General features: G+C 38.6%; 1 protein-coding gene across 2 annotated transcripts in view; it reads right to left on the reverse strand.

Annotated features, from left to right (window-relative positions):
* Positions 1-207: 207 nt before the first annotated feature.
* The window catches only part of LOC127452106 (protein shisa-9B-like), a 97,095-nt gene continuing 74,077 nt past the window's right edge, over positions 208-23,225 (reverse strand). For both annotated transcript variants that reach the window (XM_051717312.1, XM_051717313.1), the window contains 2 exons: positions 10,859-11,005; positions 208-3,064 (listed from right to left, as the gene is read on the reverse strand). In XM_051717312.1, coding sequence (XP_051573272.1) covers positions 2,667-3,064; positions 10,859-11,005 — 545 coding nt within the window. In that variant the 3' untranslated portion in view covers positions 208-2,666. The remainder of the gene's footprint in view (positions 3,065-10,858; positions 11,006-23,225) is intronic.

The following is a 23,225-nucleotide window of genomic DNA, read 5'->3' on the forward strand; positions in this document are numbered from 1 at the left end:
ATTTGTTAGAACACAAAAATTACGTCATGCTCTAGGACTGTTTCAAATAAATACAAAATTATAAATAATTATATTTCTAAATAATAATAAATTAAAAATAATAATGAATATTCCCAGTGACACTGCAAACCATGCAGCTTCTCTTCTTAATTGAAGTGTGTATTCTTTTAAACATTAATTGAAGCAAAAAATTTGTTTTCTCCATGTTTGATTTTCAGAAAATCTGTGATTTTTAGATTCATTGTTCAAACATCTTTTCAATATAAAAATTCTCAAGTTAGCATTCACCAAACATGAACTTTAGTACACAGTAAAATAAAAAAAATATATATTTTGCACTTGCACATTCACATAGTAGGAATGGAGGTGAATAGAACACAAAATCTAGTGTGACCACCTACTGAAAATACTGAGAATGAGTTTCCTACCGGCAACATATAAGAGAATGATATTGCAAAAAAGTCCTAATAGATATGTAGATAAGTCTTTATTGTCAGTATAATTTAGCCTGCCAATCTGCCAGCTTTATTTAGAAAATAGTACAAGTGTACTGAGATAAAGCCACTTGTTCGAGAGCAAATAAAGTGACCAACATTACAGTATGCTTCAACTTTAAAACCAGATACTTTGAATTATTTGGGTGTGGTTGAGAAAAAGCACAGCTTATTTTGCTGTGCAACTACTTTCAGATATATTGTAGTGTTTTTGTTCTTATGCTAAATTATGATAAAGAAAAAAAGAACTACTGAATCAGCTATCAAAACCAAACAGGGGTGAATTTCCCAACTACAAAACATGCTGCTTAACCACCATAGTACGATGCATCGTAGGAGAAATTAACTAGCTAGTCACGACTGTTTCCTGAAAAAGTAGTAACTATGTTGCACATCCATTGTTTGAACCAGGTTGGTTCAACAATATAGAGCTGTCGTTATTGACGTTACACAGGGGGTGGAGTAATAACTAATGTGGATATCAAACAAATGTACTCAAGATAGCTGTTTAATACGCAAAAGCTGCTGTAGAAATTAAAGCTCCGTGCCCTATATGTAAATGCCACAGATACGTATATTGGGCTGCAATTATGGGGTTTCCCTCTACATCAGACTTCGGGGTTCCCCCAACGCACTTGAGCATATACACACGTGCACTCTTGAAAAATCTATAACAATGCACCCTATTCATTAACATGGACACATAAACCGTGTTCTCTGACAGAAACCATGTGTGAAAAAGTGCTTTCTCTTAACAGCCTTTAATCCCTTGAACGGCTTCATCTGCGTTTATGCGACGTTTCAGAACGGCACTGTCTGCAAAACCCCCAAATAAGCAGTTTTCTTGAGTGCATGTAAATGTGGTCACAGTTTTGATAGAATTTGAGATACACTGTAGAAGCCTCAGTGAAGTGAATTTATTTCCACACAGTAAAATAACAATAAACTATGCTTCTAACCACTGGTAAAGAGCTACAGAACTACAGTTTCGGGAAAAACCAAATCGTTGAACTATGTTGGTAACAATGGAACTTGCGACCATATTTGGCTAACTATGCTTTTGGTAAATGCACCCCAGATTGGGAATGCAGTGATGAAATTGTTGTAATTACAACAATCATGTCCGGTATTAGATAAAAAAAGTAGCCTTTCACCTTTATCATAACTAACATTGAAAATTATGAACGCTTATCATTAATCCTACTTTCTTCAAATTCTACCATCTACAGTTGCACTAACAAACAGATAGGGTCATACAGTATGCGAACATATCAGAGAAAAATGGTGTGACACAGGGGATAAAAACACTGACAATTAACATTTTCTACTGAAATATGAGCATTAAATAATAGATTTGTTTATATTTTATGCATCTTTGTTATTGAAGATACACTATGTGCTTACAAGCGCAAGAGCTCTTAGATAAGGATTTCTTCTCTTTTTGGAAAGGCACGAGCCCAGTGTTTGTCGGAATATAGTGTGTTAAATTGCTACAGGAGGTTTTTAGTACAAGCACTATGGAAAGTCTTTGAGAGGAACTAGAGACACGATTGTCCTTATGTGATCTTTTATCTTCCAGACTGATTATTAGATGTTCTTTGACTAATTGAGGAAGCTTAAATGTCCTTGGTAACTTTCTGTTATGTACAAGATTCTGAGAAAAAACAAAGTGTCTTCTCACCAGGGCTGCACAAGTTTTCAGGTTCAATATGGGTTGATGAGAAACATTTGTTTCAGGAAATGATTGCGGTCTCACCTTGATGCTGAATGTACGTTTGATTGCATTGAATGTCTAATTTTTTCTCATCACTTCGATGGATGGCACTGTGTGGATGTCCCTGTGCCTTATCTCTACAGGTCAGATTATACATTTGAATTGAAACGGAATGGACACAGAAAGAGTATATAACATTACGCTTTCCCTTTCAAATGAGGCAGAAGTCCAATGTACGGCCTGTTCCATGCACCACTGTTCAAAGACAAACAGCAAACAGACACCCAACAGAGAATGGGCCCTGCAGATCTTGAGCCAAACTGCTTGGCCAATCTTTCCATAAGGATAGGGTCCCAATCCACACTTCTTCCACCATCACGCTTTCTCTGTTATCCTCATACTCTGTTTCACAGATCCACTCCGAGCTGGGCTTGAGAAACCTAGAGTTGTGGCCCCTTTTACACGGTCACCTCAGTCTTGCTGTTGGTGACAAAGTACGGATGTGGCGGCAGGTAGTGCTGGCTGTGAGCGGACATCAGCTTGTTCACTTGCTCCATGGTGGTCCCTTGTTTCTTGGGGCCATAAGCGTGCTGTTGGCCCAATGTCTCTGTTGCATCCCAGCCCTTCAGCATGCCGGGGTTGGCAATGGTGTTGGAGCCAAAATCCAGCGGGTGGGAGCTGTGGACCCTGGAGCTTTTGGACTTGTGTCCGTTCTGCTTTTGGCAGGGCAGCTCGGGGCTGTACGGGTTGGTGGGCTCTTGCTCCAGGCTCACAGAGTGCAGAGGAAGAGTGCCTTTTGCTGCCATGTCGGCCAAGTGCCGTCTGTTAGTATAGAAGTTTTCACTGGCTTTTTCAGCTAGAAACAGAGAGATAAGGAGAGCAAAGGGGATGAAAAATCAATAACACTTCAATATTATTTAGAAACAAAAAACAATCTGATTGCTGAATGTTTTATTTCTCATAAGTACCACAGAATTACACATTTAAGGGTTATCACTTGTCCCCCCCCCCCCCCCCCAAATAAGCCCTTCTTCTCTGATAATAATTGACCCAATATTTTCCCCCAACATTCAACAAAAACCTGGATGTTTTTTTTTTAAAGAAACAGTTCACCCAAAAACAAAAATGCTTACTATTAGTAGTCATTATTTACTCACCCTCATGTCGTTCCAAACCTGTATGCTGTAATTTTTTTTCTGTGGAACACAAAAGGAGAATTTTTGAAGAAATCAAAACAGATCTTTTCCATACCACAACAGCTTATTGTAACCTTGTCTGTCATGCTTCAAAAAGAACCAAAACATCACAATAAAAGGGTCATAAAAGAAGTCTACACAACTTTATAGGCTATGTGTCAAGTCTTCTGAAGCTATACAATAACTGTATAATAAGTGAGGAACAGCCCGAAATGTAAGTTTTTATTCACTGAAAATCTTCCCCTCTGGCAAAGCTCTAAAATCTTATTCTCGCCTGTATTCAAGTTAAAAAAAATGTTACGTTGATGTGTTGAGCCAGGTTTGACGACACTGACACCAAATGTCATTGATTTTTGCACATGTCGGTTGCGCCACAATATGTAGAATGGAGAATGACATTTAATACCTGCAGAAAAGGGGAATAAGAAAATTCAGTGAATAACAATTAAAATGTGCGCTGTTCCTCACACAAAGCCATCGTATGGCTTTAGAAGACACAGCATACAAGTCATATAGACTACTTTTATGGTTTTGTTCTTTTCGGACCCTCACAGACATGGCTACTATGAACTGTCATTGTATGGAAAAGAGTTGCATGAAGATTCTTCAAAATTTCTCCTTTTGCATTCCACAGAAAACATAACAGCATTAAGGGTTTGGAATGACAAAATTGTCATTTTTGGATTCATTAAAAAAAATATTTTGTTAATCATGCATAGTGCACTGTCAACAAACATTAAGGTTTGCTTAAAAAAATAACTTAAACTTTAAAAGTAAAATGCAAATCTCGGCGTGCCTCACATATTATGTTAGGTGAGTTGACGATGTGAATGCAGATGTGACAAAAAGTAGTTAAATAATTTGGAGCTGTTTGCAACATGGTAATGATTCATTTCACCCCAGGTTTCTGTTTGTTTCAACAATGACACATGTAAATGTGTTTCTTTAAATGCGAATTGGTCTGGATTCGCTACAAACATGCAGCTTTCTATTATTCCAGAAGATGGTGGGGTTTTGGCTATTTGGTCAAAACCACTTTTTTATTGTTGTTTTTTTATTTTTATTATTTGTTTCTATTGATCTGAATCAGTAGTAATCACATACTTGTAAATCACAGAGTCACTTTGCTACTCTACTAAAATGGCCTGTCATGTTATTTTTGGACAAAACAAGTCACACAATGCCATCTGACATGGCAGACAACAAAATCAGCTGCATCAACATCGACATTCAAATGGCGCCCAAAAACTTCTTTGCAAAGGAGTTATAAATGTTTGCTGTTTGTTGCAAGCATTGTAAACCAGCACCATTCAATATTTATTCTGTAAAGACCAGCATTGCTGGTCACTGGCATATGTTATGTTTTAGATGCAGCAAAAAAAAAAAAAAAAACATTTTGTCTTGTTTTCCACTAAAAATGCCCAAACATCCTTTAAAAAACATTTAATTAAGAAGCAAAATTACATAAGATATTAAGTCTTGTTTTAAGATCTGTTGTTTTAGGGCTTGTTGCATCCTGATTTTTTGGCATGGTCACCCTAAAACCCAGTGACAGGGTAAATTAAGACTCACAGACCCTACAACTTAGCATAAACTAGGCTAATATGTTTCCAGACTGTGTCACTAATAATTTCTTCTGGCACAACATTTTTCAAACATCTAGGCAATGCTAACCTTCAAACTCAGCCTGGTCTTAATTGAGATGACTAAACTCTGCTTGAAGTCCTTCTGATTTCAGCATGACATTTTAGAATTTTTAATTAAAAATATCCTTCAGATGATTTAAATTAGAATTTTAACAGCCTTGACACCCCCACGAGTCGCTGCAAACGACAGATCTAAAAGCTCATACCAGGAGAGCGAGCACAAAAAATGCAGGCAGATGAGAGAACAGTTGATATCTGAGAATGAGACTCTTTCATTCACGTCAATACCTTGAGATTAAAACACATCACAGAGGATGACTCCCATGATTCAGATAGCCCTGGCTACTAGGTACACTGCAGTCTGTAAGGTTTGTCTTCTGGGCCGGTCATGACTGAGGTCAACCTGGTCTTATAAAAAGTCATAATAACAGTATAAGACAGTAAAATCTATGCATGCATTATATATTAATGTGAATTCTGTGCTCCAGTCTTCACTGACCAGATTTATTAAGGAACACGTTCAACACAATCCTGTCTCTTAAAAAAAAAATGTATTTAGTGATACAACATTAGGTCAAGTAGCAAGAGCATTCAGTAAATTTGTTTTATTAATTTATGAATGTCTGTTTACAAGTGTTTTGTACACCTCACTGCCTTTTGATAATTTTTTAGGACGTTACCATAGTATGTTTTTTATATGACTCCTTTTTTCCAGACTCATCATCATTTCTGTAGATATTGATAGCATACTTATCTATGTTGCTTGCTTGGGTTACCTGTTGGGTTATTTTTAACCTAACTGTCTTAAGTAAGAAATCACACAAGCTACTTTTACTCCCATAGAGTAAAAAAAAAATAAAATAAATAAATAACCACAAAAAAATATATAATAATTCAGATTTTTCCAGTCTGATCTCATGAAAACTGTGTAAAAACTGAAATAACATGGTTCATTACATGTTTCGCTGCAGTTCCGAGGTGAAATCTTCACTGAGGGGCGCTAAAAGCAAGTTTAATATTCTCCCAAAAAGATGAGGTTTTTACGGTTAATGCTCTATGGAGTTTTAAAGCTACACTATCTAACTTTTGGTCCTCTAGCAGTTAAAAAATAAAACTACATGCGTCTTGTGGAAGGACATTGTTTTGTTTGTGGTTCAGCTCTGCTCCTCTGCGTGGATGAATGTGGTTCGAGGTGTACACATGGATACAGGACATTTTATCAGAGCGAATGGACAAATAAATAACGAAAGAAAGAACAAGACAGATATCCGAAAACGTCATCTGAGCAGATAAGTACCATATCTTATGCTGTTGTTTTGACTTATTGGAAAAATTGATGTTTTGAAATAAATTACATTACAAAAGTTAGGCAAGGTTTGTTAACATTGAGACATAATGATTGCTAGCACCTATTACAGTATAATTATTGTATTTTACTACACACACATACAGTCGTGTGTGTGTGTATGATTACACAACTATACATAAACCATATCAATAATATATCTTACCTGTTGAGTAAGAAAAAAGCCATCTCTGGGTCGCTTTTAAATCTCTTGAGATGTCGCCACCTCTGAAAAGCCAAGCCAGTGTTGGTTCGGGTTTTATTATGGACTCTGTCGCTTTCACTTTTTGCTTGTAAACTCTTCTCTGTTTGGGGTTTCTTTGTTTTTCACAAAGTGATTCCCTGGATGTTTGCCGTTTTGAATGATCCATGGTCAATTTTTCTCGTTCGTTGTGACAACAAACTTTCAGCTATTCCCACACACGCGCTACAGAAGACGGATCTTATTTTCTCTGTGTATGGATATGACGGGCGAATTACGTATGTATGCAATTTCCCGCGAAATCCGTCCCAACAGCTCTAAGATATTTATAATATAATATCATTATTATAGGTTTATCAAATTGTATTTGGGTAAAGTAAAAACATGGTTTGGAAGATGGATTTTTGTTGCACTCTCTCATTAATAACATTTTGTTATTTTTTAACAAAACAAATTTACATAGTGTAGCTTTAAGTAAATAAAACCTACCTCCATAACCTAGACCTTTAACAAAAACCTAACCAATAGTGTTCTAAAAAGCAAATGTGAGATGATCTTTTTTTCTATCTTGAAATTAACAAAAACCAACATCCCTACCCTAAACCTGACACCTAAACCTAACCGATAGTGTCATAAAAGCAAATGAGAGATGAACAATTCAATAGTTGAAGCAGCCACATCATTTCGAGGTGCTTTTATGGCACTTTTGGCTCACAGGTTGGCTCGTGCACATTGTTGGTCCAAAGCCCTGGCCCCTGTTTTCCACATTCAAAGTCCACCGCTCTATCAGTTGTGCCACTGAACAAGTCAGTCATGCTTTAATAAGCTTGTATATAAATTGGTTATGTAAAGCAAGAGTTAAAATGTATCGTCTTTCAAATCATGCATTATAGTAAAAGTGTTTGATGTAATAAAATAGCATTGTGTGGGGAACACAGCGAAAAATAATGGTTTATAAAATGTAAATCTGCCGTTTTACTTATAATTTGTGTGGAAGTGAATAAAAATCATTGTTTCCCCTAATACTTATTTCACCAGAAAACTGCTGCTATATGTAGAACGAGGCACGTCAAACAATTTTGCAAAAATTTTGTTTAATTACGATGGAGTTCAGAGGATGAACTGATGCCAACTCCAACCATAAGACATGGGATACATTATATTCCATTGCCTGGACCTTGGACTTAGGATAGACCTCACCGGAATTACCGGCCGGTTGAACTACGATGCACCTCACTGATCTCTGCCTGCACCACCTCGGTCTAATGATGGACAACTCTCTAATTGTATTGTATTGTTTTTGTATTGTTGTAAACTGGAAGCTCCTGTCACCAAGACACATTCCTTGTATGTGTAAGCATACTTGGCAATAAAGCTCATTCTGATTCTGATTCTGAATAATGGAATACATAGACTATCAATTAATTGCCAACAAAACCCTTCATCAGCCAACTAACAAGGACAATGCATCTAAGTGAAATTCTGCAGTTAATCCAGAATACGGACTTCAGATACATTAATCATTAATCTTACAGTTCATACAAAATCTTTGTTTTAAACACTGACCCTTAACACTTAGTTTAATCATTTTAAACCATGACTTGCACTATACATAAGTAATATTGGCATTATATTCATGATGTTAGCCAGAGGGGAACTGGCCCCCACACTGAGCCTGGTTTCTACCAAGGTTATTTTTCTCCATTAACCAACATCTAATGGAGTTTTGTATTCCTTGCTACAGTCACCTTCGGCTTGCTCACTGGGGTTCTAAATACAATTATTATTTAATTACTTATTTATAAACACAATTCACAATCGTATTTTATCAAACTACACAATGATGACTCTAAGATATTATAGATATTACAGTTTCATTTTCTGTTAATGCAAGATTTTCTGTAAAACTGCTTTGAAACGATGTGTGTTGTGAAAGGCGCTATACAAATAAAAATGACTTGACTTGATTATGTAACGTTTGAGTTTAAGCAACCTAAACCTTATCATAAAGTCTAACCCTTTCCCAAACTATAATTTTAATAGAAAAATAACTTTATTAACATCAGGGATTGGAACGAGATGAGGAAATCATATTACAAGTTATTGACATATCAGTCATTCATAGGTGCTAATTTATGTTTCTGCCTGTGGGTGCCCTAACAAATGGCCATTAACTATAAAAAAATTGTATACAAAATAATAGTAAGGAAAATAAGATTGTGCATGCGCATCCTACTCAATTACATTTGGATTTAAATTTTTGTTTGTGGATTGGTTGGTTTCTTTGGAAATAAAAGTTGCATCTTTTAGTCGTACGATATCTTACAATTTTGCCACCTCACCACAAATTATTACGAGTTGTCATGAGACTATGTTGGTGAGGTCGACAAATCCAGATTTTTTTATATGTTTTTACATTTTTTAGTGCCGGTACTTTAATAAGTAGTATGCTTTGCTTTATGCAATGTAAAACCCTCTCAGAAATGTAATGTCTTTAAAGCTCTTTTTTAACACAAGAACATGTCTTATGTAAACACCACCTAAGAGATGCATCCGATCGAGGTCAGGTGAAACCAGCCTAATTATACAGGGCTTCCTTAAGACTGATTAGTCAAAAAGTCATTCGGGCAATCTACTGACTTGTCGATTTTGCAAATATGTAGTTTTTACATTCCTAGTACAAAATGTCACCACCTTTGTTTTCTCAGTATTTGTTCTGCACAGACAGAACTTCATTGGATTAGTAACTGAGAAATTTCATCTGTGGCTGAATGTCACAGAGAAAATCTGCCATCACACATGTCTGGTGCTTCTGATGTTTGTCTGTCTGCTGTCTATACCAGCTGTCATCTCACTCTAGTCTTTTGATAGCCTTCTCTCTGATGCCAGACTCATTGGTTTTGGTTTAAATGTGAAAGGTTTTAGAACATCAATTTAAATGTGAAAGGTTGTCTGTTCATTTTAAATTATATTAAACACGATCTGAAATTCCAGAAATGTTAATGCTTGGTATGTACTTTATGTGATGTGCATATGTTTTCCGGTGTTAAAATGAGGAATGTTCAGGAAACTTGTTTGAAAACAAGCATTGTTTTTGCAATTTCATTTGGTGACACTATAGTTGCTCAGCCATAATCACTTTGTATTGTACAAACAATAACTGTAGTAACTATAATTTTGTTTTCTGAAACTTCTGATACTTAAGTAAAGAGTAAAAGAAAGAGTAGTGAGAAATTTACACAGGCATTCTTGGTTTAGCAGCATTATAAATCATAAATATAAATGTGCTTTTTTTAATTCTGGTTTATTACTTTCTTGTCTGAGCAAGTCTCTAGACTCATCATTAACCTTAGCAAAAGCATCTGAATAAGGAATAGCCGATTGCATTACTGGCCCTAATGTGGGCTGACATCATAATTTGCATAAAAATCAACAAAAAACACTTAAACAGCAGGGACATTTTTATGCTGATGGAATTCACGATTGAGCAGGTCAGGGCACTATTAGTCTCATTTCATAATTACAGCATTATGCCATGTTTTTTGTTTTTTTTTTTGGGTGGGGGGGGGGGGGGGGTACAAATAGACAAATATGAAATAAATCCCAAAATATAATGGAAACTTTATTTATAACTCCATTATTTGTGCCATTTGAGCTTGTCAGTAATTTCTAAAAAATCTGATTTGCTCCATATAGTGAAGGAAAAGCAGCCAACAAGTGCCCAGCATACATGGGAACTCCTTCAAAAAATTTGGAAAAGCATCCCATACTGAATTTACTGAAGATTAGAGAATGCCTAGAGTGTGCAGAACTGTAATCTTGGCAAATGGTGGCAACTTTGAAGAAGCTAAAATACAAGTACATTTTAGAAAAGATGATTTAAGATAATTCTTCTTCTTCTTCTTTATTATTATTATTATTATTATTATTATTATTTATAATTATTATAATTATTACTATTATTATTAATTGTACATTTTTGGTCTCTTCATAATTCTGATACTTTCAAAGTTTTGATGACTCTACTATTATTTTAAAAGTAACAAAATAGTAATAATGAATAAGTGTTCACAAACTTGTCACATACTTGATTACAGTACAACAAGATTTAAGGAGGCCTCATCTCATATCAGCCTTACTACAAAAAATAATATATAAAGAAGAAAATCTGTAGTGTCCTGATCATGATCTTGATTAGCACCCTAATAGCACAGGGTTTGATTGAATGCACATACAGGCTAATTAAGCATGGCAGTCTTACCAACAGCCTTGAGTGAAGCGTACTTGTTAAGCTCCTTTCCAGCTTGAGATGCCTCATATGGGTGGGATACCTGTCCAACGGCAGGGTACTGTGTCATGGTTTGCATCAGAGAAGAACCTGATACCACACTGTTCATCTGGCCACCCTCTAAAGAGAGAGAGAGAGAGAGAGAGAGAGAGAGAGAGAGAGAGAGAGAGAGAGAGAGACATTAAAAGAAAATATATGGGATAAATGTAATGCATCTATCATGTAATGAAATGTTTTCATTCAAAAGAAAAAATATTATGCTGCTGCTTATGGGTAGTTCATGCATAACATGTAAATTTGTATTATATAAACATCAAGATTTTATGTTTATCTTTATATAAAGTATATTATATAAATATAGGCTACTAATGAATGTAAGAAAAAAAATATATATTTTAGGTGCTGTGACTGGTCACCATTATAGCTTAATGTGCAAAGACAATTACACTCAATGAGCACTTTATTAAGGAGACCTGGATACCTACTTTGCCAATTACATGCCAATTTTGTGGCAGCAGTGTAATGCATAAAATTATTCAGGTACGGGTCAGGAGCTTCAGTTAATGTTCACATCAACCATCAGAACAGGGAAAAAATGTGATCTCAGTGATTTTGACCATGGCATGATTGTTGGTGCCAGATGGGCTGGTTTGAGTATTTCTGTATCTGCTGATCTCCTGGGATTTCCACACACAACAGTCTCTAGTTTAATCAGAATGGTGACAAAAACAAAACACATCCAGTGAGCAGCAGTTCTGCGGACAGAAATGCTTTGTTGATGAGAGAGCTCAATGAAAAATGGCCAGACTGGTTCAAGCTGACAGAAAGGCTACGGTAACACAGATAACCACTCTGTACAATTGTAATAAGCAGAATAGCATTTGCTGCTACTGAGGTTGAGGTACGGGTTGGTTTAGGGTTTAGGGTAAGGGTTGGAGTAGAGTTAGGTTTAGGAGTAGGGTTAGGGTTGGGCCCTAGGTATACTTCCATTTAGACACAAACACTCAGCGTTTGTGTACATCTGAACGCGAGCCTGTCAAAGTATACTCCATATAACTGTGCGCACACAAAGATGGTTGCCACATGCGCACTATAACTGCTATATGACACCGGACTTTCTCTTCAAGATTTAGACCCATAAAGATGTCTTTATATTTCTTCAGACTCTAGTTATACAAATGCAGGTATCCCCAGACCTCCTCACACACACGCTCTTGACTTTCACATCCACTGTTGTTGTTTTTACCTTCATCTCCTGATGTTTAGTTGCAAATCCATTTTCTTCTTAGCAATTCTTCGTGACAGCAATGGCTCAAATGTGAGTGTTGCCACATTGTGGACCCACTAATTAGTACAAATAACTCCAGGCGCATGCACATTCGGTTAGAAAAATCTGACTGCATGTGTTTAGTGCTCGCGCCCTCTGCTGATGACAAAATTTGCGTTGCGTCCGCGTCTGACCAAAGTATACTTTGGGCTTTACAGTTAGGGTTTAGGGTAAGGGATGTGGTAGGGTTAGGTTTAGGATTAAGAGTAAGGTTAAAAGTGTAACTACAGATGTAATTAAATTAAGGTATATTAAATGCAAGTACAATGCAACTATATGGATGTACATAATAAGTACGTTGTTTCAAATGCTTAAGTACATAGTAGTTAAAGACACCTAATACAAATTGGGTCTGGCTTTTTATCCTAGAAGCAAAATCTGAGGAGGAGATGGAACTGAAAGTCTCCATTTGATCTTTATTTAATTTCATTGCTATTTAAAAAAAATAAAAAAAAAATAAAAAAAGAGATGTTAAAGAGATGTAATGTGTGTGAAGTTCTTCTACATTCTGCCGCCCTCAGATGTTTTTCCTCAGTATGTTCTTTTTTGTTTGAGCTCATAAGAGTCTTGATGCCTGCCTTGCATCCGAGTTAAAATTGAACAATTTCTTAAGCTGCTTGAGGTCTGTTTCATCCACCAATCAACACAAATTCTGAATTTTCTCTTTGGTGATTCACTCTATGCCACCCCCAGGAAGTAGATCATTAGCCATGGGGTTTTGGAGCTCCAGCAAGCCTCTCCTGTGCTACTAATCGAATCCTTTTGAACTGCTAATGTCATAACTGTCAGAGTTTTCTGCTTTAATGTTTTATTTTGACCACTAGAGGCCCTCATTGTATTTCTTTTCAGTTTCCCGCCATTTTATCATGTGTTATTGTTTTCACCTGTGCCTCGTTCTGGACTGTGTATTTAAGTTGTCCACTTCCTTTGTTTCTTTGCTTGGTTATTGATGTTCCTAGCCAGTTACTGCCATAAGTTTGCTCTAGTTCCAAGTACTAAACTTTGTAAGCCTTTTGCTTTGTTCTTTCCCCGTGTTTATTTTTTGCTGTTTTTTTTTTTTTTTTATATCTTTCTCCTGAGTTTTTTGGAGATTATTTTTTCCTCCTTTCAGATCCTTTTCTGGACTAAAGATTTTTCTGTTTTTTGTGATTGTCAGTAAGAAATTGCTTTTGTACTCTTTTGCTATTTTGTTAATAAACTCTTCTGAGCTCTTTTAAGAGCGCGTCTGACTACTGGGTTCAACTCCCTTCTGTGGCTCAGTGGTAGAAATTAAGACTCTTGCGCCAGAGACCCAAGTTTGATTCCTGGCTCTGACAGAATAACCAAGCCACACTATGAACCCAGAGATGTCTAATGCTCAAGAACTCCTGGCCACAATTGCTCAGCAGGAGTCCACAGTCCAATACCATGAGTCAGCACTAGTCCAGCAGGAGACTGTGATGGTTAAACACTCACAAATGCTGCCTGATCTCATGATTTCTATTTGTCAGATCCTAGACCGGCTGCTCTCTACTTCAGCTACTGCTTCTCCTGCTGCCTCTGTACCCCTTCTGGATTCTTGAGTACTCTCTCCCATGATTGAACCTCGCCTACCTCCACCGCAACATTTCTCAGGTGATCACAGTGCATGTGATGGGTTCCTGACTCAATGCTCTCTCACATTTGAATTACAACCATCTTCCTTCCCCTCAGATTGGGCCAAGATCGCATATGTTATTACCCTCCTTTCTGGCAAGGCTCTCTCTTGGGCAACATCGGTCTGGAAGGCACAGGCACCCTTCTGTTCCAGTTATTCTGTGTTTGAAAAGGAGTTCAAGCGAGTCTTTGACCACCCCCTCAGTGGCCGGCAAGCCTCTAAGAGACTTCTCACCCTCCAACAAGGTAATGGCAGCGCGGCTGAATATGCCATACAGTTTCGGACAGTTGCAGCAGGGAGCAGCTGGAACGACAAGGCCCTCATGGTGTGTTTCCTGAATGGTCTGTCTGAGGCAATCAAGGATGATATGGCTACCAGAGAACCTGCTCGTGATCTCGAGACCCTCATGGATCAAGCAATCTGGCTGGATAATCGCCTGAGGGAGAGAAGCCTGAACCGACCATCTGTTTCCACATTGTCTGCCAGTCCAGCACTTGCTCCAATGCTACCAGTGCCCCACGAGTCCTCGGAACCCAAGCAATTGGGAAGGACTAGGCTTTCCCCATCAGAACGAGACCATCGCATAAGAGCGCTGTTGTCTATATTTGGAGTGTATGGTCATTTTTGCTCTGCCTGCCCCGAGCTTTCGAGAAACGCCCAGTCCCGTACAGGCAAGGAAGGACTGTAACGGGAGTTACACACACAGCTTCACCTTCCAACTCTGGATTGTTCCTTCCCATCACACTCACTAGGGGAGATAAAAAACACCAACTCCGGGCATGATTGATTCTGGTGCTGCCGGGAATTTCATGGATAGTTCCCTTGCCAAGAATCTCCAGATTCCTATTAATTCCCTTCCTGCCCCCCTAACTGCGACAGCCTTGGATGGAAGACCGTTAGCTCCAGGGAAAATAACCCACCTCACCTCTCTCCTTGGTCTCGTCACTTACCAGCACCAGGAGAGAATGTGCTTTCACCTTATACAGACTCCAGAGTTCCCTATTATCCTCGGTCACCCCTGGCTCCTCCAGCATAACCCACACTTTGACTGGTCCACTGGCGCTGTTCTCAGTTGGGGTCCCACCTGTCAGACTACATGCTTGGCCCAGAATTCCCCTGATCTTGTTCTCGAGTCCCAAGAAACCCTAGATCTGTCTCAAGTCCCTGCTCAGTACCACCTCCTCAAGGCAGTGTTCAGCAAAAGGAAGGCCACCTCCTTACCTCCTCATCGCCCCTATGATTGCGCCATTGAGCTGTTCCCAGGAACCTGCCCCCCCAGAGGTCGTATATTCTCTTTGTCTCCCCCCGAACGAACTGCTATGGACAAATACATTAACGAATCCCTTGCGGCAGGTCTCATCCAACCATCCACTTCCCCTGCTGGAGCTGGATTCTTTTTCGTTGGGAAGAAGGATGGCGGACTCCGGCCATGTATTGATTACAGGGGCCTTAATAAGATCACTGTTCGAAACCGCTATCCCTTGCCATTAATGACCACTGCTTTTGAAATTCTGCAAGAAGCCTCCATCTTCACTAAGCTTGACTTGCGCAATGCCTACCATCTCATGCGCATCAGGCAAGGAGATGAATGGAAGACCGCCTTCAACACGCTCACTGGGCACTATGAATATTTGGTTATGGCCTTCGGTCTCACCAATGCTCCTGCAGTATTTCAAGCTCTCATTAATGATGTTCTCCGAGACATGCTCAACCAATTTGTGTTTGTCTACTTGGACGATATCCTCATCTTCTCGAGTTCCCTCCAAGAACATGTAAAACACGTCAGTAAGGTTCTCCGATGTCTTCTTGATAACCATCTTTATGTTAAACCTGAGAAATGCGAGTTCCATGTGACCAAAGTTCAGTTCCTGGGGTTCATTATCAAGCCTGGCCAGATACAAATGGACCCTCAAAAGGTTCAAGCAGTTGTGGATTGGCCCTCCCCCTCATCGGTAAAGGAAGTACAGTGTTTCCTTTGGTTTCGCCAATTTTTATCGCAAGTTCATCCGGAACATCATTACTGTGGTGGCTCCTTTATCTGCCCTCACCAAGGGGAACACAACCAGCTTTAATTGGGGACATGAAGCAGAGTTGGCCTTCAGCAAACTCAAAAGCCATTTTACCTCTGCACCTATTCTCATTCTCCCTAACCCAGATAAACCCTTCATCGTGGAGGTCGATGCTTCGGACGTAGGGGTTGGAGCTGTGCTGTCCCAAAGAGGGGAGGACAAGTTGCATCCATGTGCATTCCTTTCCCACCGCCTTACACCGACTGAGATGAACTATCATGTTGGGGATCGAGAGTTACTGGCAGTTAAGCTAGCGCTTGAAGAGTGGAGGCATTGGCTTGAGGGGGCCAAACACCCATTCCAAGTATTCACGGACCACAAAAATCTGGAATACATTCAGCAGGCAAAGCGACTCAACCCCCGCCAGGCACGTTGGTCCTTATTCTTCAACCGTTTCCAGTTCATCTTATCCTACCGCCCCGGCTCTAAAAACCTAAAACCTGATGCTTTGTCCCGAGTATATGTAAACACTCCTCAGGAAGATTCTATTGCATCAGTTATTCCCAGTTCCAAGATAATAGCTCCTATCAGGTGGGATCTGGAAAATACTGTAAAACAAGCCCAAGCCCGAGAACCTAACCCAGGAGGGGGGCCAACCCACTGCCTGTTTGTCCCTAAAGCTGTCCGCTCCCAGATCCTCCAGTGGGGACACTCCTCTCGTCTCACTTGTCATCCTGGTACCTCTCGCACTCTTGAGATCCTCCAAAGACGATTTTGGTGGCCAACTATCAAGGAGGATGTGACAACATTTGTAAACGCATGTCCCACGTGCAACCAAAATAAGGTCCCTCACCGCTCTCCACAGGGGCTATTGCATCCTCTCTCCATACCTCATAGACCTTGGTCTCATCTTTCTATGGATTTTATCACTGGACTTCCGCTATCACGAGGCAACACCACTAACATGGTCAGATTCTCCAAGGCCGCCGATTTATTCCTCTGCCCAAACTACCCACCGCTAAAGAAACTTCTGAATTGGTTATAAACCACGTCTTCCGAGTCTTTGGCATCCCACAAGACATCGTCTCTGATCGAGGACCCCAATTTTCCTCCCGATTCTGGCGGGCATTTTGTCAATCTCTGGGGGCTACAGTGAGTCTATCTTCTGGGTTCCACCCAGAGTCCAATGGGCAAACAGAGAGGCTTAATCAGGATCTTGAGACTACACTGAGGTGTATGGTAGCTAACAACCCGTCCTCTTGGTCTTCCTTCATCATGTGGGCAGAATACGCTCACAATACCCTTCGCTCCTCAGCTACAGGCATGTCCCCTTTTGAGTGCCAGTTGGGATACACCCCTCCTCTATTCCCTAAGCAAGAAGTGGAGGTTGCAGTTCCCTCTGCTCAACAGTTCGTTAAACGTTGCTGCCAGACATGGAAAAAAGCCCGACTCAAGCTCTTGAAGGTCTCTCGGCAGTATCAGCACCAGGCCAATCGTAGACGCAGACCTGCCCCCACTCTGCACCCTGGCCAAAGAGTCTGGCTCTCCACCAAGAACATTCCCTTGCGGGTGGAATCCCGTAAACTTTCCCAGAGGTTCATTGGCCCCTTCAGGATTGCCAGGAAAGTAAACCCAGTTACTTACCGTTTATATTTGCCTAGGTCTTTGAAGATAAATCCCACTTTTCATGTCTCACTGTTAAAACCGTCTTCACTGTCTCACTGTCTTCTCCTTTTGTGACAGGTAAACCTCCCCCTCGTATCATTGGTGGCCAGCCAGCCTACACAGTCCACAGAATACTGGATGCCCGTCGAGTACGTGGGTCCCGGCAGTATCTTGTGGACTGGGAAGGATATGGCCCTGAGGAGCGCTCCTGGGTCCCTGCCAAGGACATCTTGGACCCCAAACTAATTCAAGAATTTCACGCTCGCAAGTCCAGTCGCCCAGGAGGGAACGTCAGGAGCCGTTCCTAGAGGGAGGCCCTCATTGTATTTCTTTTCAGTTTCCCGCCATTTTATCATGTGGAATTGTTTTCACCTGTGCCTCGTTCTGGACTGTGTATTTAAGTTGTTCACTTCCTTTGTTTCTTTGCTTGGTTATTGATGTTCCTAGCCAGTTACTGCCGTAAGTTTGCTCTAGTTCCAAGTACTAAACTTTGTAAGCCTTTTTGGTTTGTTCTTTCCCCGTGTTTATTTTTTGCTGTGTGTGTGTGTTTTTTTTTTTTGTTTGTTTGTTTTTTGTTTTCTTTTTTGATATCTTTCCAAAAAACTCAGAGATTATTTATTCCTCCTTTCAGATCCTTTTCTGGACTAAAGATTTTTCTGTTTTTTGTGATTGTCAGTAAGAAATTGCTTTTGTACTCTTTTGCTATTTTGTTAATAAACTCTTCTGAGTTCTTAGAGCGCGTCTGACTATTGGGTTCAACTCCCTTCTGTGGCTCAGTGGTAGAAATTAAGACTCTTGCGCCAGAGACCCAAGTTCAGTTCCTGGCTCTGAAACTAACATGTTAATGCCAAAAGCATGGAAAGCTCCTTTTGGAATATCATCCGATATTCATGATTTGAACATGGTCACAATAGAAGATTAATTGTTTTGTCACATTTTTTCTTGATTAAAGCGTATACTGTCAAATTTAGGATCGCAGACAGTCTAAATCGTAAATTCTATTTTAGAGATTACATTAGTTCAATGGTAGACATCTGGCCAACTGGAGGGGGGCACAGGGCATGGCAAATAGACTGGCCCTCTGCCATCTGGTATGAGGGGCCAACCAGATGTTGTGGGTGTAATTTCTAACTATTTTGATGAGTCACAGGAGACAGAAACTGGAGAGGAACTGATAAACAATAAACAGCATAGACTAGCTATCACAAGCATATTTTTTACTTCCTCCATTGTGAATTACACACAAAATGAGTTATGTATCCACAATGGAAAGTGTGCTGTGTTACACTGTGCTACAATAGAATAGTGCTGCTTGATCTTTTTCTGTTCTTCAGAAGTGCTTAGTTTTTGAACTCTCCTTGATGTGTTGTTGTCTTGGAAACCTCTTTAAGTCTATTTTTCCAGTCTGGATGACTATTTTCTACAGGATTGTTCAGTCTTTAGGAATTACTGAAAGGCTCTTCCATTCTGAATGAAACACACATCATACACTGGTGGACTAAAGCTGTTTCGTGTGAAATAATAAGTTGGAAAAAAAAACCTTAGTGTTTAAATTTTTTTCAGTCTGTATACCATTTTTTATACATACAGTATATACTGTATGTACGGGCTTTTTGTCTTTGTAAAGGAATATTCCAGGTTCAATACAAGTGAAGCTCAATCGGCAGCATTTGTAGCATAATGCTGATTACCACAAAAATAATTTAGACTAAAGCAAAAACATTTTACATTTTAACATGATTTTTGTGTGATAAAATGACTTACATTATATGTGTAAAGTTATATACAATATTACAACTTTGTTGCCATGATGTAACGGCGGTAAACCCTGTAAGTGATTTTGTCACAGTACAATCATCTTTAAATGTATAATGTTTATGTCTTGTGGCTATACTTTTGAAAGAGTGTGTATTTTAGCATTAATGGACTGGCCCTGTTCACTTCCATTTTAAGTGCCTTACTGTAAATGAAAAATTGCAGTTACAGTAAGGCTCTTAAAATGGAAGTGGATTTTTTTTTTTTTTTTTTTTTTTTAATAAACGAGGGGCAAGTCTAACTAATATTTTTTGGTAACAAACATTATGCCAAAAATGCTGTCCACTGAGCTTATTTTGTACTTCTAATGTGGTTTTACTCCAGTAATTAAGGCAATAGAAACGCCATCCATCTGGGGTGCATTTCCCAAAAGCATCATTAACCAACTATGCTCGCAAGTTCCATCATTACCAACACAGTTCAACGATTTGGTATTTCCTGAAACCATAGTTCGATGAACATTCGCAAACACCATTGCAGAATTGTGTGGTTGGAACTACAGCTCTTTACCTGTGGTTAGAAGCATAGTTCATTGTTAGTTTGCTGTCTGGACATCATTTCACTTCGCTGAGGCTTCTACATCTTTTATTCCATATATATCTTTCATTCTGTCATGACTTTGACATGTTTACATGCATTTAAGATGCCAATTTATTACGGGATTTTGCAGAAAGCTGCATTCTGAAATGGAACGTAAACGCAAGTGCAGCCGTTTAAGGGATTAAAGGCAGTTAAGAGAAAGCGCTTTATCACACATGGCTTTTATGTGTTTATGTTAATGCATAAGTGGCGTTAATATGTTTCTGAAGAGTGCACATGTGTGTCTATGCTCAAGTGCATCAGGGGAACCCTGAAGTGTGATGTAGAGGGAAACCCCACTATTGCAGCATACGTATCTGTCACATTACAAAGTGCATGGTGCTTTCGTGTCTTCAGCAGCTTTCTTGCATTAAACAGCTTTCTGGTGTACATGTAAATGAGCTTTTATAATTTAATATTTGCAGAAGTTATTACTCCACCCCCTGAGAAACATCATTAATGACAGCTCAACCAATGTGGTTTGAACGATGAATGTGCAACAGAGTTACTACGGTTTCGTGACAAGCTATTTAATTTCTACAACAATGCATGGAACTATGGTGGTTACGCACCACTGACCAGTTATATTTGTTAATCAATGTCACATTTTTTTTTTTTTCAAAAGTAATCACAAAAGCATATTCAAGTACATTTTTAAAGCCGATGGCAAAAGCAACTTGTGAAACTAAAACTTGCTTTACCGTGCTAATGCATTTGGTTCTGCATTTATGTGTGGATTAGATTGTGAATCCAAAATGATGTGTATTTAGGCATTCTGATGCGTTTGATGAAAAAAAATAACAAATAAATAAACCTTTCCAAAGACATAGTGGCATGATTATATGACACACAGGGTGATAATTCAAATAATAATTAAAATGTGTTTGTCAGGAGTTGGTTAGATATGCAGTGTAGAGTTGAGAAAACATGCAAGCACACCTCTAAATGCATCTTTAGATTTTACATGGAATTCATGCAGTGAATGTGATAGTAAATTTTGGAAAACACAGTGATATTTTTGCCCTGTGTGTCCTTAAAAGTGAAGTGATTTTTGTAAATTCAGTGGTCAAATGCTGAGTGAGACCTCTTCATCTTCAGTGTGATTACAGCCACCTGGCTAGTGGCTAGTATCAAGTCTGTATGTGCAACTCCACAACTCTCCACCTCCCCTCCCCCTCTCTTTTGAAAACACTCACTAAAATAAACGGTTACTTTCTTCTGTGTCTTTCTTCTGCTCTAACTTCTGTATTACTCCAGCTATAAAAATAATTTAGCAGTGCAATACTGCGGATATTGTTGGCATTTGTATGATGAATTGCTTATGTTCCTCATTTTGTAAGTTGCTTTGGATAAAAGCATCTGCTAAATTACTAAATATAAATACAAATATAATACATTATGAACAGTTTACTGTCATTGCCTTATTAATATGTAATCACGTAATCCATCCAAAAGTAACTGTAATCTTATTAAGACTATTTTCAAATTAAATGTGGCCTGATAACAAGTACTTGATTTGTGTAATTTGATTACGTAATCCAGCTAACATGGAATCTGTTACTACCCAGCACTGTTGGCCGGACAAACAGTTTTCCCCCAAACTCACACCAATGGTTGAGCCAATGTTGCTGGTCAATGATGAAAGCATCACAGAGCTACAGTATTTACACTTTTTCAAAAAATCACCCAATGAATGGCTTGCCTAGTTTTCTTCTTGAACATAGAAGAATTCAGGAGAAGAAAGTATTTTAACATTGAACAAATTACACACATCACCATTAAGGTATCTCTGAAAGTGTAATGTAATATTATATGGGAACTGTGCAAATCAAAACACATTTTGACTTATAATCAAACCACCTGCATCATTTAAAATTTTGCTCATAAAGGAAATGACTATACCCATAAACAAATAATCTCAAATAATTCGAATTGGTTCGACAGTTCCGTACCCAGACTTTCAAACATGAAGATCCCAGAGATGCATCAGTTAATATGCTTATAAACCAGGTGTTCAGAATATCTAATTAAATGTGCAGAAATTAATTACACTGTGATCCATACAATCTCTTAATTTAGGCAGTAAGATTAATTTCAGTTCTATAATCAAAAGACAGGATGGAAACAAACTGGAACTGTAATAAAGGCATGTTAATACGTCCCTTCACGGAAAATGAAATGCTTGTCCTGGGGTCCGTAAATTATTACTGAGTGCCTCCAGAATCCATCCTTCAAACAAATATCTTAACCTAACGCAACCTTTTCTACACAACAAACTTCTAAATCGCTGTTTCTGCAGTCCCCAGTTTCAATTGTGGAGACAATCTGCATCTGTTGGTTCTGACACAGCAGCTGTAGGCATGATGGCAGGTAGCGCTTTTTCATATCCGCTGACAGTGACAAATTCTCTTTTTTACATGATCATTACTCAAACCGAGAATGACACTACCTCCTGGTTATTAGTACTGATGCAGAGAGACACTTGTGGCATTATACCTGATTTACCATCGATCTTTACGTTATTACCATTAACCTTGAGATGTGTTCTTAATTTTAGACCTCATGTTTTTTACAGTATAGACATACTACAAGTCTGTTTGTTTACACAGGTATTCCAATATTGCCATGCATTTATTACAGCTGTGTTTATCCACTATATGTGGCATGTGAGCAGCCAAGAGAAAGTTGCTAAGTCAATATGCATCACATATTCAATGTAAATAACTATAAATATATATGCATATACTGTATATATATATATATATTTTATATATTCCCTGCTGTATCAGTACCACATATTTAACCAGATTGAGGAAGGTTTATGAAGGTGAAAAACCATCCCTTATTTCACATAATTGGATTGGCACATTTGTTGTACAGTACAATCACACCCCAAGGGAAGGTACTGCAACATGGATTTGGGAATAACTAGCCACTGATTCTTCATCTGTGGGCATGAATCTACAATTTCTTTGAAAATTTCTGTCTTTGTAGTGTTGCCATGCAACATCCAATGCCGTAATGAGAACTGCAGGCTTGATTTAGGATACCATAAGGATGGTGTTTCTTTTTCCACAATTTTCTGGTCCCTCATTTGGGTGGATACAGTAGAAAGTAGATTGCATTTTCCATATGGTACACTTAGTTGTGCCATTAGAGGTACAAATCCCAATTATACTGTATATGTTAGATAAAACAGGGTTGCAAAAATTGCAAACCTTATTATACAATTAATAGAAAATAAAACTATTCATATAAAATTAGTTTAATAGTTCGATCTCTTGAGGTTGACTATCAAGATTTTCTTAA

The sequence above is a fragment of the Myxocyprinus asiaticus genome, chromosome 14, assembly GCF_019703515.2.
Source record: "Myxocyprinus asiaticus isolate MX2 ecotype Aquarium Trade chromosome 14, UBuf_Myxa_2, whole genome shotgun sequence".
Lineage (NCBI taxonomy): Eukaryota > Metazoa > Chordata > Actinopteri > Cypriniformes > Catostomidae > Myxocyprinus > Myxocyprinus asiaticus.